Genomic DNA, 18,722 nt, shown 5'->3' on the forward strand with positions numbered 1-18,722 from the left:
GGAAAGGTTTGATATATTCCTCATCATGGGGTGTACCATCCTAAAGCGCGTAAGCTTCGTGTGGTGTTTGACTGTGGCGCGTCCTATCAGGGGACCTCTTTAAATGAGCAGTTCCTTTTAAGGACCAAACCTTACTAACTCAATAATTGGTGTTCTGACTAGGTTTCGTCAAGAACCTGTGGCAATAGTGGCGGATGTGGAGGCTATGTTCCACCAGGTAAAGGTTAAATAAATGGATCAGAAACAATCGAATGGTGTTAGCAGCCATTCCAGAGGAGGAGAAGGCGATAGAAATAATGGTCCTGGATCTGGATCAAAATGCATTTCCATTGGAAAGGGTATTGGGTGTGCAATGATGCATTCAGTCAGATCAATTCAAGTTCAGGCTCGTTATTCAAATTAAGCCTTCCAACAGAAGAGGGATTTTATCCATGCTGAGCTCAGTGTATGATCCATTGCGAATGCACCTATGAATTTATGTGCTAGTAAAATTATGCTGTGGAGCTTACTGCAGCAACCTTAACTGTACGTATGGATAAAATGCTAAGGAGGGAGTTGGAGTTACCGCTGGAGGACTCTGTGTATTGGACCAAAGTACAGTGGTGCTAAAATACATCAGCTTCGCATGTTTATAGCTAATAGGGTGTCAGCGATTCAACAGACCTCAACAGTCTCACAGTGGCACTACGTAAACTCTCCGCTTAATCCTGCAGACATTGCATCAAGGGGACTAAATGTGAAAGCCTTTCTGTGATCCTGAGGTGAAAAGAAATGTCACAGTGAATGTTCTCGTAGTGGAAGAAAGCAATGATATAATGCTAAGGTTAATAGAGTACTACTCATCATAGACATGCTTCTAACTTCGTCCAAAAGGAGAAAGGAGCTGTTAAAAAATATTGTCCAAAATATTCAGCCTTATAGAAAAATGCTGAACTATAAAACAAGAACCTAACTGTGGATGAGCTCCAGTAAGCAGAGGTAGAAATAATTAGTTACTGCCAGCGGAAGAGTATTCTGGATCAAATTGCAGCTCTGCTGAAAGAGGAAAATTATCAGGATGGAACTGTTCATGTAGGAGGACAGCTTATGCTGCACGACATCCATGAACGGATAGATCATGGCGGTCGCAACCATGTCTTGTGTACTTTGCGTCAAAGCTACTGGATACCAAATGCAATCTCAGCAATTAGAACGATTCTATCCAGCTGTCGAATGTGTAGAAGATTACACGGAGTAACCGGGTGGCAACAAATGGCAGACATCCCACATAGTAGAGTCTAACCTGATGAACCACCTTTTACTAGAGCAGGTGTCGATCCTTTTAATATTAAACAGAGAAGAATAACTGCAAAACGGTATGTTGTCATATTTACATGTATGGCTACCCAAGCTGTCCATATAGAGGTGCCAGCGTCATTGGACAAAGACTCGTTTATTAATGCACTTCGACGCTTTATTGCAAGAACAGGTCAGGTTTTAGTTTAATTTGCTCAGATAATGAAACAAAATTCGTTGGTGGTGAGCGAGAGCTTTGGGCTAAAGAGTATCTACCTGAGCTCCAAAGGCAGCAAAAATGGAGGAACTACAATAACTAAAAGTAATTTAGTAATTGTTTCCAACATTAAGTTTGTGAATGTTTCTAATATTGGAGCACAATTAGGGCCCAGTTATGTAACCATGAAACTGGTGTTTCCTCTGTTTTTTGTATTATGTAGTGTAGCGAGAGAGCAAGAGACGCAGTTCAGCTCAGCTACTGAAAGGGGCAGCTGTGACACGGTAACTGGAGTAGAGGAACTGATTTCTGAGTTTTGCCATACTTTAAGATGCTTGTTTGATGAAACTGTGTGTGTGTGTGTGTGTGTGCATGTATATGTCTGTGTGTATATATATATATATATATATATAATATAAATAAACAATGTACAGTTGTTACACCCACCATTAGGAAACAGGAGTTGACTGTTAAGACACAAGTCCGATATTAATAATGTTTAACTTTTAAAACACTCCCTCGCGCTGAGGAGAACTAGTTTATTACTTCAATCAACACTTGATTGATTGTTAATAGAAATAGTGCCTGAGTAGATTTCCTCTCTTCTTCTGCTGCGGTGGGATTCAGGAGGAGTTCAGCCACCCCGTGGAGAGTCTCGCCTTAACTGTTGATGAGGTCATCACTGTGCGCAGAGTGCTCGTCAAAGCAGAGATGGAGAAGTTTCTTCAGAGCAAAGAGCTCTACAATAACCTGAAGAGAGGAAAGGTAATAGAATGGAACATCCGTCATGGCTGTGTCTCTGCATGGTTTACAATAAATTAACTCAGTAACTGTGTGTGTGCGTGTATTTTTCCCCCTCAGGTTTGCTGCTGCTGCAGAGTAAAATTCCCTCTCTTCTCCTGGCCGTCTACCTGCTTACTGTGTAAAAGGTATGAAAGAACATTTTCATCTGCCCTTTTAGAACTCTCTAAAGAAGTTTCATCCTCATGCCACATTTCTAAATGCATTGTACTTTGGTTATTCGTAACAAATGCCATAAAGGGACATAAACCCAAGCAACCTAGTGTAAACATTAGAGAGCATACACACACATGCTGAGTTGACTGTTAAGGAAATCTATTTCTGAGGTTGTAAAAACTGATTGTTGTTGCAGCAATGTGACTCACTAGTGTGTGTATAAGAATTTTGAACAACTGTGGAGCTCTGTGGCACAGATGAATAATCTAATAGGTGTTTGTGAATTCACAAAAAAACACCAAGCAGCAGTTGTTGATTTTCGTCCCTTTTATGGGACTTGTTGACATTAACAAAAACTTAATGTTCCACAGCTGTTTCCAAGAATCTAAATAAATGATGACATCAGGAGTCTCCACAAACCACCTCCCCCACCACCACTTTATATTTTTCATCTTTTATTTATTCACTTAACATCTTATAAAAAAAATCAAATCTATTAAAGGCGATTTTAATTTCAGCAGTCGAGTGTCTAAAGAGATTCAAAACAAACACTCTATATAAACAGTCTTTGCTTCTCTTTTATGGAATCTCTAATTTCCTAAAACAATATGAATTGAAACATGTTCCGACAGCTGGATGCAGTTTTCAGCAGACAGGCAGAAGTCGGCATGACACCACTCCAAACTTTCCATTAGCTGCTTTCAACAATAGTGTACACGTTTACAATTTTAGCAGTTTATGATACCTAGTTTATAGTATTTTTAGAGGCAGGCTTACTCGTGTTGGCTGGTCCAAAAATTATCCAACCCTGAAATGTGATGATATGTGCAGTACAGGTTTTCATATATACCTAAAGGAAAATCCATCATCCGGGCTTCAAAAACTGTGCACTGTTTAGACTTTGTTGCAGAAGCCATACTGTAATTCCACAGTTTGACAACACAGGCCACAGAGGCAAGAATAAAGAACAGGGGCCAAATGTGGCAAAATGTGATGGAGGAGAATAGTATAGAAGAGGGGAAATCTTAATGCAGCTTCAAGTCTAAAAATTCCTTTTTTATATTAGATTAGAATCTTTCTTCTTTATTTATTTATTTAGTTCAAAGTGTATTGTATAATTGTAATTCCAAAAAAGTGTTTTTGTCTTGATCATGTATGTACTTACCATATAACTGCTGTTTTTTGATGAAACAAAGTCCAGTAGGATACAAAGAGTGTAGCCACATTACAAATTTGACTTGGTGAACATAATGTTATTACCACTGATGGAAATCAAGTGATTGATGCTGGACATAGTTTAACAGCTTTAATAATAGATTAAGAGCTGATCATAGGTTTATAGTTGTAGGTCAAATAAACAGATACAATTAAAACACGTACTTTTTCCAGTTCTGACCTACTGTACATTTGTATATATTGATTGTTTTTTTCCTGTACAGGTCAGTCTGTGGCCCCTGCAGTGCAAAGGTAACTCACTAAGATCTTATAGTACGTGTTCAATAAAGGCAATTCATCAAACGCTTTGTTTTATTTTTAAAAGTGTGATTCTGTGAGGTAATTTAAAAGCATCATTGCACAACTTGTACGTTAACTTTTGTCAGGTTTAGTGAAGTTGTTTTTTTCTGTTAACATCAGTTCTGCTGATGTTCTTTTGTTGCTTTGATAAGTCGCCTCAGTCCCAGGTCCCAGTGTTGGATGTTCGGTTCTGTGCTCTGTAGGTTTCATATTTAAGCTGTGGATTTTGTTTGTTTTTGTGATTCTGCATTACGTGTGAAGTGCAGTTGTATATTCTGGTGCTAAGACGTTTGTGTTGTTTAACAATACAGTCGTGTGTCGGTATTGAAACATGTGCCTGTATTTGATTTATGTGACAGCTAAGGGTCGTGATTTTTCGGTGTGTAAGAGTTGACTCCTGAGTATTTGTGTATTTGAATTGAGTTCGATACTCTAAACATACTTAGATTAAAGTATTTTTGCCTTACAACTATCGGTGTCTCACTGTATTCCTTGTGTTGTGCTACAGATGAAGATTCCCTCTAAGAAGATGGCCCATATTCCTGTCTACACTGTGGGCTTCCATAGCACTCCAAAGAGCCATGGACACAAAAGTCAAGTCTATAAGTGAGTCTGTCTTTGTCTTTAGAGCCCCCAGAGACAAAAGTTTAGATTTCTGTGAAACTGGGTATTTTTTTTATATGTTGTCAATGTGTTTTGTATTTCAAGGCCCCTTAAATAGTTTAATGTGTTTTGAAATGTTTAAAATAATTTGAGATAGAAAAAAACATCCTTGTGTCCATTGACCACCACTTGGGACTTGTGCAACCTGTGCCTAGCAAATACCAAACTGCTGATTAAGCTGTTCATGAGTCCAACATGGCTCCAAAATAGTGTAAACACTAGAAAAATTAGCATGAAATGTATGCATTCATATTCTTGAGGGGACACATCTTTCATTGCCTGCAACCTTCACTTTAGTGCCACCATAATGTCGTATTTTCTAAGACTGTTCAGAACCTGATTTTCATTGTGTGACTAGAATTTACATAATTTCAATGCTTCGTGCAAATGTAGCACATTTATTGCAGGAAATTTAGTCACACATTTACAGCGGTATTAAATAATGACAACATTCATGGCACACGTTCCCTCCCTCTCTGTACAAGACATATTATCAATCTGTTGTTAGTGCCAGGTTTCAAGGATATGAACATGAGAGCATGCAACATTAATAATATTATTATTTATAAAGCACTTATCAAACAAAGTACAAAGTGTTATACTTTGTAAAGAAAATCAAAGAAAAGGATAAAACGCATAAAATGACATAGATAGAATTGACTATTTATACTAAAACAAAAGTCTCAAATATTAGAAAAAGCCATCGATTTAAATGGGTTTTAAAACGAGACTTAAAAGATGACACTGAGCCTGATTTCCTCAGGCAATTCATTCCAGAGTTTTGGAGCCAAGACGGAAAATGCTTTATTCCCGCATTCCTCCTAATTTTTTTAACCAGTAAGTTGGAACAGATGGGAATCCACTGTCGGATGATCTTAAGTTTGGTAATGGCACGTATGGAATTAAAAGATCAGAAATATAGGACAGAGCAAAACCATGCAGAGCTTTATAAGTAATCAATCAAATGTTAAAATTTATCCTAAAATTAACTTTGAGCCAGTTTAGGGACACAAGTCAAGGAGTAAGGTGGCTGAACTTCCCAGTTCTAGTCACGAGCCTAGTTGCATTTATTGACTCAAGCGGAACCCACTCACCAGAACCCAAAAAGTGTAGCTTAAAAGGCAGTGCTAGTGATGCCAACAATAACATTAATCCTCAGGATCCTCACACAAGAAAAGAAGTCTATCTAATGCTACAGCGAGGCCTTTTGGAAAAAATCTGGAGAGGAAGTGTCTACTTCAAATCAAAAATAAGAGGCCAATTGTTGCTGCACGCACACATACACACTCTCTCAGCGGGTTTCAGGCTTCAGCAAAACACCACTCTGTATACAGATTAAAGATTGTATATTAGTCAAGAGGCATCACTCTAACAGCAAAGGAATAGCGGTGTGGGCTGAGCAGGTGGCACTCTGGACAGAATCAGGCCAAACAAGCAGCAGGGCAATTAGATACCAGGTTCAAGAATAAAGAACTGATTCAAATACACAATGTGAAATACTCTGAGCAAATGTGAACTCAGTTAAACATCAATATTTCCATAATAACATTTAGTCTTTTTTAAGATATTTTAATTTAGAATATCAGATTAAGGCTTTTCAAAGCTTATCAGAGAAAAGCCTAATACATTTTAACATAACAGTAAAAATGATTTGTAGAATCTGAATTCAAAGGGGAAAACAGACAGCACAAAAGTGTAGCTACCAAAATGTGTAACAGAGTGGGAGCACTCTGCGGTTTGGACATTGTTTTCCTTAGTACTAGATGAGTCCACAGACAAGTAACAGGAAGTGACTCATAACATATGTACAAGGTATATAGATAACAACAAGTGAAGAGAGGAGAAAGAGAAAGAGGCAGCAAGGGTTTAGAGAATTCCTTAATTTTGAGAAGAGTGACAAAATATAATCTGAGCCAAGAATAAGACAATCTCACAAGTAAAATCCCCCTAGAATGTATAAATCCTCCCTATGTTAAGCATTTAAGGGGGGTATTTTTTATATTATTTACTGGGAGCAGTGGTGCACTAAATATTAGAGAAGTGAGCTTGTGAACGGAACATTACAGAACCAGCAATTTTAAATCTGGGTGGAAAAGTGAAGAGCAATTTACAATAGAGCTCATTGGCCACCATCAGTTTATGGCTGTACTGTGTGTAACTGTGTGAAAGCGGTCAGAAAAAAGAGAGGAGTCTGTAAAGTACACTTAAAATCTGTAAGCTAGGCTTCCAAAAAAAGCCAGAGAAGGGAAATCAGTAACTCCCCTGCTGCATGTACTGTATACACAGATTTCTGATAACTCAGTTCCCTAAATGAATGTAAACACAGTCAGTGAGAGTTCCCTGAATAAATAAAAGCTGAGAAAACTTCTAATATGATCTTAAAAAGTAATTCAAAATTTTGTGTGTCATTTCCAAAGTTCACTCAAAGTAAAATTCCCTCTCATTTGGATAGGCTCCCAGCTTGGGACACAGGTCCAGTTTCCTCACAGCCACTACACTCATTGAATCCAGTGACAGATTCACACCTCAGGTTAAGAACACATTGTATATCTATTTAAGTCTACACCAGCCTCTAGCTACTCAAGGCTAACTTTGTCTGAGCTAAGCAGAAACAACCCAACCAATCACATATTGCCTACTCAATCCAATCACTAGCATGTAACCCCCCCCCCTCCTTTTGTTATATAAACAGGGCTGTGCCTCTTCTAAGGCCTCTGAGCAGCCATTATGTAATAATTACCCAGCTGTCATTATTATGCTCACTCCTTGTGCGTATGTGAGGACAGACATAGACAAGTGACTGAGAGATGGATAGAAAGGTGGAGCTAGTATGGTGTCATGCTGATCTGATGCTCATTACTACCCTACCATGCAGCTAGAAGGACAGAAACAGTAGGTTTTATAACCGCAAATGTTGGCATTATTTTAATCAGAAAAGCTGTCCTTAATCTTTTCATTAGTGACCGTGATGGTCCCACCCCAGCATGGCATTTCCTTCTTTGTTACACATTGTATCATGTGTATGTATCGTGTGTGTGTGTGTGTGTGTGTGTGTGTGTGTGTGTGTGTGTGTGTGTGTGTGTGTGTGTGTGTGTGTGTGTGTGTGTGTGTGTGTGTGTGTGTGTGTGTGTGTGTGTGTGTGAGAGAGAATATATATTATACAATGATATATGATTTCTTTCACTTCAAATCAACTTAAAAAAGAAGATTATCCTTATTTTTTCCAGATGCTCAGCTGATTTGTTGAATGAAATAAATAAAGGTCAAAACAGTCAATATTGATACAATATGGATCCATTTGTCTTCCTTTTTAAAATTATGCCATACCAAAGACAGTGACCCAATTCCGTCAGAGAACAAGGCAGCAGAAACCACACAAGGAAGAAATGACTTATTACCAGTTTTCTTGTGCTATTGTTTTTTTATTTTTAGTAAAATGAAAAGTTTAAAAGTTTGCTTAATTATTTTCTGATTAAATAACAATTGTACTAGCTAAATGTGCATTTTGTATTTTGTTGATGAAGAATAAACATTGTTTTACCCTTTTCAAAATAAGAGGATGCACCCAACTATATAATCTGAAAGCCTTTCATGTGGAATATATATTTACACATAAGTTAATGTCATTTTTGCCCTGTTGCCTCACATGACTCTCCTGGGAGAGTTTGCTGTACTGTAAGTACAACTTCACTGTGACTCTAACTTTCCTCAGAATAATAGGTATAGGAAGCATTCATACTAACCCCTGTGACTACCAATGTAATAAAAAAAAACAATGTAAATACAAACTACCACAGTTACAGAGAGTTTTTGGTTGTGAAACAAATTTTCTTTAAAGTCACTGGTATTAACAGATATCATTTATGTTTTTTGAAATGAGATTTGATTTATGTTAAATTGTCATAAACACAATTTTAAATTGGCACCTTAGAATTAGATTCATTCCAGCCCAAAAAATTGTAGCTTTTTATTCCTAGACGAAGTAGATACGGCACTCATGATCTAAATCCAAGTCCTCTCACAGAAAAAGTGCCTCAGCCGCTACATTTATGTACATTTTGTAAATAGGTGGTGCTTGAAGTTCAGCTACTTGCACCATCACTGTATAGACTATTGTGGCTGGTTAGCTAACCGTTACCAGGCTTGTAAGTCACAAGTCATGCTACACAACAGTTCATCTAACTCACTAACTCACATTGAGTTTTGTCTCATTAAGGCCTCTTTTCATGGAGCAGGTCGCCAGCCTATCTCAGGGCCAACACAAAAAGACATATACTGACAGACAATTCTTCACACCTACAGGAAATTTAGAGTTACCTGTTAACCTAACATGCATTTTTTTGGACTGTGGGAGGAAACTGGAGTACCTGGAGGAAAGCCGTGTAAACACAGGGAGAACATACACACGGCCACGACTGGTCAACAACCTTCTGACAGTGAGGTGGCTGCTACAGTTAGTGTTAATTTCTCAGACTGAAAGTCACTGAATGGGATCTTGAGGAATTTGTGCCTAACATTCATAAATCTATAGGTTTACCTTACCTGCTACACCTCTGTAAGAGATGGACTCATTTTAAAGTTGTTTTTCGTCACCCATCCATTCACCTCAGCCTCCTCCTTAGAAAGAATTTGTTGTTACAATGTTGACACCTGTCATATTTACTTTGGTCACTAGATGTCCCACTCATCTCCCTCAAAATACATTTGCAGACATGTTGTAGGTGTCCTACTAAGCCAGAGCTATGGGCTGATAATGAATGTTATAATGCACCATTCAATAAAATGAACAAACGAATAAATCCTGCTGTTCCTCTGCAGGTCCCTGCGCAGTTTATCCCGCCACTCAGTGGAGGAGGAATTCCCCCACCTTTACGCTCACGGCTGCACGCTGCGTGACATCTGCGCCGAATGCACCAAATTTGTGGCTGATGTCATTTCCTCCAGCCGCCGGAGCCTGGACATCCTCAACAACACTCCCAAGAGGGAGGTCAGAGCTGCTGCTGCTGCTGCTGCTGCCACTGCTACTGGTGCTGCTGATCAGAGACCTCAGCTGCAACGTCAATCCCACCTCGAGACTTACCCTCAAACACAACCCTCCCAAACCTCAGTGCCACCCCCTACCTCACCCACATTCAGCATCATGCATCAACAGGGTCTTCGCTGCAGGTCTGCACCAAGACAGTCAACAATGTGAACCAATGAGTAGATGGACACTGTATGCCTTTCTGACCACACACTCCCTAATGAGATGTGCTACTACGTGCACACACACACACACACACACACACACACACACACACACACAGACACAGACACAGACACAGACACACACACACAGTATCAATGCTAATGAGAACATATAGTCCAGTGAGGATCCTTCAGAAGTCCGTTAAATATTTCTAGGTTGTACAATTAAATACATGATTTACCAGATAAGCTACAGTATGAACCTAACAAACATTTTCTGGAGCTGTGTAGAACACTTTTAGCAAGAATCTACTGGCTCTAAACCACCACACCCTCTGTCCAATTCATATCTGCATTATCTTTCATATATCACTGTGTCACTTAGCAGAGGTGCTCTCTCTCTCTCTCTCTCTCTCTCTCTCTTGCTCTCGCTCTCGCTATCTCTGTGTCTCAGTCTCTCTGTCTCTCTCTCTTTCTTTTACACAGTCACACACATGGAACACTTTATAGGCTTTGACTAAGAAGCGTTTCTGTCTGCAGCACCATGACTTTAGTCCCTGAAACTCACAGCTGCTGAGGGGGAAACCGAGCAGCAGCCAAATGAAGAACTTGCTTGAGGTTTTGATAGGGGTGGTGGGGGGTTATACATAGTGAGAGAGAGGGTGCAGTTGGGTTTGGGTGGTGGTAGTAGCTTTGTGGGCATAAAAGCTCTTCAGCATTGAGTCAACGTGTAACCCTAGCATTTCAGCTCTCTGTGGTTGTCTTGTTTTTGTCATGAATGTAACTTAGAGAAACAGAATAGTAACGTTATAAGCTTGTACACAGCAAGTTTTATTTTAAGTCAACTGAAAAGGATTCTATAAAGATTGGCTGCTGCTTAACTTTTGCATTCGAGACGTGCTTGTAAAGTCGCAGATACTGCTGGACGAGGTACGAGCAGCGACACTGAATGTAACGTGGTGAAGCTGCAGACGGTGCCTTAACTGATGCAGCTTGATGATGCTGATAAAGCAGATAAAACTCCCATCTCTTTCACTCCCCATGGACGCTTGCAATCTGCTCTGGTTTTGTAAACACTAAGTAAACCTGCAATAAAATCTAATGACAAACAGGACTCCTGCAGCATCTGTGAGTTTTACTGTTCACTTCTCCATATTGGGTTCAGATGTTATGTGTGGCTGAACTTCATAAATAAATACAACATACAATGTTTTTATGTGCTGCATTTTTGACCATAAAGCCCCAAATAGGTTAAACTACATTGGAGGGAAGTTCTGGATTACAATCTAGGCTACATAGTACCCTGGTATAGCAAGCTGCGATGGCAAAACTGATGATTGTCAATTGTCCAGTATCTGAATAATGCACTTCCTGGCAAGGATCTATTTAGAAATATCTGGTCATCTTGAGAGGTGTCAGAATTTTATTCAGTTAGTAACAGGCCAGTCTGCTGGTCCCTATCATAGGTGACACTGTTCTCTAGGCCTAAATAAGCACAATTTTTGCCTGGCCTAACATGTTTCAGCTGCCCTCACCCAAAGAGTAAATACTCATTGTATCTCTACATTGTATCTGCTGTGACTTGCCCTACTGGCTTTGGTAGCACCTTCATTTCAATGCCATGGTCTGCAAAAGACCACAACAAACGCTTTGGGAAATATGTTTTCTTTTGGAGAATTAAATGATTGTCAGTACCACGAACAAGTCTATGCATAGAGCCAACAATTAGCTTAGTTTCAGAGATAGATTGAGTACAGGCCCAGGGCCAAAACCTCTGAAGGTGCTGTTCATAGTTCTTGTTTGAAAGGACTAAATTACAAGGCAGAACACTGATAAACACAGAAATGGCCAATAAAATTAAAAATTACTAAAAATCAACTCAAATTGACTAAACTTTGACAAAAATGGCCAAGAACATACACAAAATGGCTAAACATAGGCACAAAATGTCCAAAAAGAGACTCATTACAGTGTGAGCAAAAAGAAAGGGTGGGGGGGTTGTACCAGCTGTGTGTCCGGGGGTCCATTTTCTCATAGCTCGATTCTAAGGTCTAAAAATCTGTCCTGGAAGAGACACAAGTCTACTTTATACACAGGTTTAATTTTATATAACAGCACAATTTTTATTCGTGACTAACGTTTTAACCATTAATGTAAAAAAACTGCTGGAGTAATATTAAAACATTTTCATCTTTTCACAGCAAGCATGTGGGAAATGGGACAGTGGAACAACTGTCAGAACTAAAAAGAGCAAAGCACAATTTCTGACCCGTTAAATCCATCTGATCATCTAGCAGACCGATAACTAACCACTGACATCCAAATCCACTCATCTGACACAAACGTGGCCCGATTCTAAAATTAGCAGGGGGTGTGCATGAGGAGGGTCCAACTCTGGGTTAAATTTAGCATTAATCCATACAATTCATCTGGTCAGAGCTTTTAGATTAACACCTTCTCCCTTGGTGGTTTAACTCATACACATGCAGAAAGAGTGGGGAGATTTTTGAACTTTGGAAAGAGCTGTTTATGCTAAGCTAAGCCTCGAAATCTAACATAAAGTGTTTAGACTGGTGTTAATCTTCACATCCAATTTGCAGCATGCTAAATAAATGCATGTTTCCTAAATGTTCTGCCTATTCTTTAAGCTTTTTTCTTGTAGGGTTATGTTCGTTTTTTTAAATCAATGTTTTAGGTTAGTTTGGACAATAAAGATTTTTCATTTTAATCTTTGGATTGCAACCAGGAAACAAGTAGAATTCTGTGTAATAATGAATTGACAGTTCAGTTCCTCTAATGCAGCATGATTCCACACCTTTTGGTGCTTTTGGAGAATAAAGGGATAAACTGTTGTAGAAGGTTTGAAGACTCAGCATCCATCTCTTCTTAATAAAAAGTTTGTCCACAGTGCAGGCTGCAGCAGCTAAACTCTTTTCATAGAAAATGAATGGAGGTGAATTGACCACTGGGTAAAATGCTCACAGATGTGATTTGCAACTCTGCTGTAAATAAAGGAACATTAGCCAAGAATCCATGTTGGGATAAAACTGTGCACATGCAAGACTGTGAGTCTCCTAGTACTTAGTATGTCCATGATATGCTACTTAACTTCAGCTAATGGAGATAATATTAATTGTATTGCGATAAGAGCTCAACAGTCCCGTCTTGATAGTTCACATTACTATTGTGAACTCACTAAAATACTTGCTATTTAAAATAAGAGCACAAATGACCTGAGGGACTTGCATTGTAATTACCTTTCATTCTGATATTAAAAGACTAGACTACAGACTACTAGTCTACGCGTCAACATTTCTCATTTTTCTCATTTGTGTATATGTTTTTTCTGTGACCATGAAATTCTTAACAAGGACACTGACATAGTGAACTGGTTTTGACAACTTGTGAATGAATATGTTGGCAATTAAATTAAAATTCTTCAGAACAAGCAAGCTAAGTTTATGGTAGGCAGCAGTGTCCTCTAACAGTGAGTGATCTTAAGACGGCGGTGTCCCCATTCTGTGGATCTGTAATACGCCTATGGACGTCCCGCCTCCAGCATCATGAATTAATAATCCACCGGTCTATTGGCTGCTTCTGCCTGTCATCCGGCTCTGATTACTGACTGACAGGCTGCGTCGAGCCATCATTAATGATGACAGGCTAGAAGAGGAAGCAGTTGACAGTGGTTTCAAAATAAAAGTATACAAGCGTATCATTATAGATTGTTTGCGTATTCATTAACATTTTAACACTCTAGCTCCAAGATCTACATTAATGATTAATGATACACTTCGAGTCATTTTTTTTTCTTCAGTGGATTTATACAACCTGACAGAGTTTGATGTAGAGTACATAGTTCTTCCCTGCCATTATATTCTGCTAATTTAATGAATATAAATGGTTATCTGTTATTGGTACTATTAGTTTTAATCAAAATCTGGCAAATCCATCCCCACACTGACTTTCTGTAATGTGAGCCTGAGTAGTATGCTACAATGTCAGGCGGATGGACAATAGATAATAAAACAGCTAAACAGTCAAATCCTAAGCAGGCCAGCTTTAAACAGAATGGCATTTAGTGCACCAAAACCACCAGGTTGATACTACATTTAGTAACGTCTGTCTCCAGAAATACAACTAACCATCTTAGGATCATCCAGGTTAAGAAGAAGGGATTTCCCTTAGTGACTGCATACTTTCTGGTAGATAAAAAGTTTGGATTTGTTTTCCCCGTATATTTTTATGATCGATGGTCGTTTTATTTTGAACGGTATGACCGGCTGCGCTCGTGTTTTGTTCTCGCGAACTTTCCAGTGGAAGCCGGGACAGCTTTATATCCTGAACTCAACAGCATGCTCTGTCGGACTGTCCCACCTCATTCGGTTGTTCTTTTCTTTTCCCTTCCACTCTTTTTGATGTAGGGCTCCCTCGCTTTTTTTCTCTCTCTCTCCCTCTCCATGCAGCCACAGCGTGAGTGGGTGTGTCGAAGCGGGCCAGTGGAGCCTCGTCGCTGCTTGTGCGCACTCTGAAAAAGAGGAAAAAGTTGATGATGACTTTAGTGTGAAAGCGGCCCGCCTCGGAGCAGGCTAACCGTCCAGGAATGGCTATTTGGACCAGAGCGGACAAAAACGGTCAACTGGATCTTCTCCTCCGCGATCGCTGGATCCGAGTGGCCGCAGAACTCACCCGTGAAACGCTGACTTTAACTGCCGAAGCGGAGGTAGCCGGGCAGGGGAGCAGTCACTGGGACTATAACAACTCTTCAGCGGGCCTGCGAAATGGTATGTCGAACGGAAACGACCCGGGAGCGAGTCCAGGAGTACCTGGCCACGGTCCGTCCTCGGGTAAGGACCAACTCCATAACCACGGGGGTCGAGGGCGCAGTGGCAGCCCGGGGCGCGGGGGGGTCAGTCTAGGTCAGTACGATGGAAACTACAGCCCCGGGAAGTACCCGAATAACGGCACAAACTCTGACTTTGGAAGTCCCGGCTCCAGCTACGGCAGTCCCGGGTCAAGCTTCGGGTCGAGGCAAGGCGACTGCCCCGTCAGCCTGGACGGCTCCTCGGAAGCTGTGAGAAAAGTACGAGTTGTCAAACAGGAGTCTGGCGGGCTGGGGATCAGCATCAAAGGGGGGCGCGAGAACCGGATGCCCATTCTCATCTCCAAGATTTTCCCGGGGCTCGCCGCGGACCAGAGCCGTGCTCTCCGCGTGGGCGACGCCATCCTGTCGGTTAACGGGAACGACCTCCGAGAGGCAACACACGACCTGGCGGTTCAAGCGCTTAAGAAGGCGGGGAAAGAAGTGACGCTGGAGGGTAAGTTGGCAAAGGCGAGAGCGGGGATTTGTGAAGGCCGAGATTACATTTTGGTGGTCTGGATACACAACTACAGTATGTGTCCATTACCCCTGTACAAGGGGATCTCGTTTGTTATGGACGGTATGGCATGTGATTATCCAATACACATCCCGATACTTTAATCATTTTAAAAAATTAGAAAGTAGTTTTAATAATTTCTGTAATTATAAATTGCATATTGCATTGGATACAAAAACACCCTATTTTGTTATTTCGGCAAGACTTTCACCAGCACACCATCTCTGGTCAATTGAACAATGGCCAGCAGCCTGCACACTGCCATCACTAGCACATTTTGGAAACTGATTTCCCCCCCACATGTTCAGTAGTTTGTAACTTTGACCAAGCAAATAGTTATTTCTACAACACTTTATGATGCAAGTGCAGACATACTGACATAAACAGACTCCCAGTCCCAGTTGATCTGTGACCAGGAGGAGGAGGAGTGCTGCTCAAATAGTATCAACAGAACAGAAAGCCTTTGATTAGTGTAAACAGGAAAGTAACCACAGTTGTGGTCAAAGTCAGAGATCGTTACATTGTACTCTATATAAGGATGCCTGCGGGTTGCTGAAGATGAGAGGTCAGTGTAAACATGAGCAGATGAGATTTGTCAGTGTGACTACAGTGATTAGGTCCAGGAGAGCAAAAGAGGAAAGCATGTAAATGATCACTGGGGAAATTGTGTTGCACCAACACTGAATAGAATATAACCAGTTTCATCTCATGAGAAAGTTTTGAAGCAGAAGTGTGTCAATGTACAACACTGGAAATGTCCAAAAGAACAACACAAGAGCGGATGAGCAGTGTTATTGCATTGTGTGTTGTGACACCTCGCGATCAAGGTCAGATTAGTTTTTTCCAATACTGACCCCTGTCCACCACATGCAAACCACATGATACACATGGATGTAATTAATGTTGTGGCTGATTGGTGTAATTTTTACTTCTGATATGTAGCAGACTGTAAAATGAAGAGGTTTCTAGTTTTCATTTAGTTTGATGTATAAATACAACTAGAATATGGTGTAGTATAGAATTAATTTTCAATAATCCATTAATGTAAATTAATTTTATTGTGCTTAAACCAGTGTGTATTGTTAAAAAAACAGAGAGCATAATGGGCTACCACAACAGCTCTACAGAGCTATTTCATTTCTTTTTAGCTTTATTCTATCTCATATATTTGTTTTATTTTATGTCACATTTACTGCCTGTTTTCGGCTCTCTGAGCCGTTTCCATCAAAATATGTTTCATTAACCTACATTGTTACGACTGTTAATGACAGACATTTATGACTGACAGGCAACATGAGTGATCAGCAGGTTAAAAAAATAATTGTACATTTGGCAGCTACAGAGCCACTTGTTTTTCTGGAATGGGTGGAGACAAAATCAGAGTTAAAAAGAGGGTGAACTGATTTACATTTGTCATGTTATCAAAAAAATCTGAATCTGCATCTGCAACATGTGAAATGAAGCTTAAGTGTTATAAAACCTAAAGTGTCCTACTTATATAGTGAGCTAACATATCATGTGTATATTGTGCAGTAGTGTAGACCCTATTGACCCTGTTGGCTGCACAAATACACAAATGGGGATAAATTAGGCCCAGAATACGCTAATGGCTCTTCTGTTCAATGATATTTAACAATTGATATAGATTTTGTATTGTTGCTGGGGCAATGCTGTATAATTACCATGAAGTTTTAATGACGTAGTTGCTACATATTAAATAATGCAGCACAATTAGCTGCATTTGTACCAAACACCAATTGGTACTATCCGATAATGGATATAAATTATTCATAATATGATCTCCACATGAATGTGCAATATATGTAAATAGTGTTCACAGCAGCTCTACATCAAAATTGCTAATAGCAAAAACCTAAGATGTAAGAATCATGCTACAAACAAAGTAAAACAGAGGTGTACTTAAGGTTTAGGTAGCATTCTGTAGGTAGAGAGAAGTGTACAGGCTCATTATGGGATTGAAAGGAGCTCTGTAGGGATGAGCTTCGATGGTGAACTGGGTTGATGTAGAACTGTTCAATCTTTTGAAAAGTGGAAAAAGAGGAATTTGTGGCAAAGAAGCCACACGGCCCTTGAGGTTTGGAAAGTTAAGAGCGGGGACATCTAAATGCAATGTGTAATGGTTTGTAATGAACGCCGAATGAATACTGTTTTGTACCTCCCAAAATAAACCAAGGTAAAATGTACTAGAGAGTTAAATTAACCACTATGTCTATTAAACAATTGTAAGAGGCTTTAGGTAAAAAAAAAATGCACCAACTTCAGATTTTCCCCAATCAGACTTGATCCAGACTGCTGTTTTGTTACGGTCAGTTACTGTTTTTTCAGCTGGTTGATGGAGATCTCTAGATGGAGAAATGACACATGCAAATGCTGCACAGAATTTACACAGTATTAGTGCTCTGGTCAAAGGGGAAAATAAGTATCATTTCAAAACCACTGGAATTTGACTTATTGCAGCTGACATCAGTAAAACATTTCCAGCAGCCCTCAGGCGCAGACAGGAGGATGTGCTTTCTCCTGCCACAGACCAGACATAGGCCTGTCTTTGGAAGAATGTGTCAGCTGCTTGTCACTGTTTGCCATTTTGCCAGCCAATGAGCTGTGTTGTTTGTGAATCGGCTCTTCCTCCCAGTCCCCCTCTGTCTTAAGGGGACTCTGAGAAAGGAACAGCAATCGGTCAAAATTAGCTTCTAAACACGATGCCATGTACACAGTACATAAACTCAGATATTCTCACAGTTAGTTTAGGTGCCCCACATTCCTGACCTTTGCTTGCATGGTGTGTGTTTAGGGCAAAGGTCAACAATGGTGGTTTCATGATTTGTGGAGTTGCAGCCTGTCATCAGTTATTTCTTTTTATTCATTGCTGGTGCTGCATGAGGGAGGAGAGAGCTACTGATGGACACAGTAGAGAGATAGAGTTGTCATTTTAACCACTAAACACAGGCATGTTGTCTGAATGGGTTGTCAAGCTACATACAGCTATAACTATTCAGCACAGGTATATGGCTGTGGCCTCCCTTTGTCTTTTTTTTTTACACAGCAAATTAACCTATTGGTCTCAATCATCTTTTGTTTTCTCAGTTACTATTTAAGCTACACAGCTCAAAGGTCAGTTCCAGAGACTCATGTTATCTTATTTAAGGATGATTCAGTTTTATTCGCTTGTATTCAAGGCAGATAATCTTGTCAAGAACTATTCAGGTTTTAAGTTATTGGGTCTGTATTATCAAATCAGAAAAGTGGGTTGATGGTCGAAACACTAATTCTGTTTTGTCTTTTCAGTTGTATCAGATACATTTGGCAAAACAGTACTGTTACAAATAATTTATAATTCTGCAGTATCTGCTACGTCTTCTTCATCTTCAAGACTCATTAAAATACTTGCTGCGCTCATTTTATAAAATTAATTGTTTTCTTTTCACTCACAACAGGTCACTACACTTAGATTAAGTCAGTAAGGGGGAGGGGGGTTGGGTTCTGCTTGTTCAATAGTAGAAATAGAAGCA

At 39.8% G+C, this 18,722-nt stretch overlaps 2 protein-coding genes across 2 annotated transcripts in view; both read left to right on the forward strand.

Moving 5' to 3' along the window:
- Positions 1 to 10,928, forward strand: part of spire2 (spire-type actin nucleation factor 2) — a 39,506-nt gene extending 28,578 nt beyond the window's left edge. The window contains exons 11-15 of the mRNA XM_067500302.1: positions 2,120 to 2,257; positions 2,354 to 2,421; positions 3,889 to 3,916; positions 4,473 to 4,570; positions 9,446 to 10,928. Coding sequence (XP_067356403.1) covers positions 2,120 to 2,257; positions 2,354 to 2,421; positions 3,889 to 3,916; positions 4,473 to 4,570; positions 9,446 to 9,821 — 708 coding nt within the window. The 3' untranslated portion in view covers positions 9,822 to 10,928. The remainder of the gene's footprint in view (positions 1 to 2,119; positions 2,258 to 2,353; positions 2,422 to 3,888; positions 3,917 to 4,472; positions 4,571 to 9,445) is intronic.
- Positions 10,929 to 14,149: 3,221 nt separating this feature from the next.
- sntb2 (syntrophin, beta 2) overlaps positions 14,150 to 18,722 on the forward strand; it is a 30,391-nt gene continuing 25,818 nt past the window's right edge. Inside the window, exon 1 of the mRNA XM_067500303.1 lies at positions 14,150 to 15,132. Within this exon, the coding sequence (XP_067356404.1) occupies positions 14,418 to 15,132 (715 nt within the window). The 5' untranslated portion in view covers positions 14,150 to 14,417. The remainder of the gene's footprint in view (positions 15,133 to 18,722) is intronic.

The sequence above is a fragment of the Channa argus genome, chromosome 4, assembly GCF_033026475.1.
Source record: "Channa argus isolate prfri chromosome 4, Channa argus male v1.0, whole genome shotgun sequence".
Lineage (NCBI taxonomy): Eukaryota > Metazoa > Chordata > Actinopteri > Anabantiformes > Channidae > Channa > Channa argus.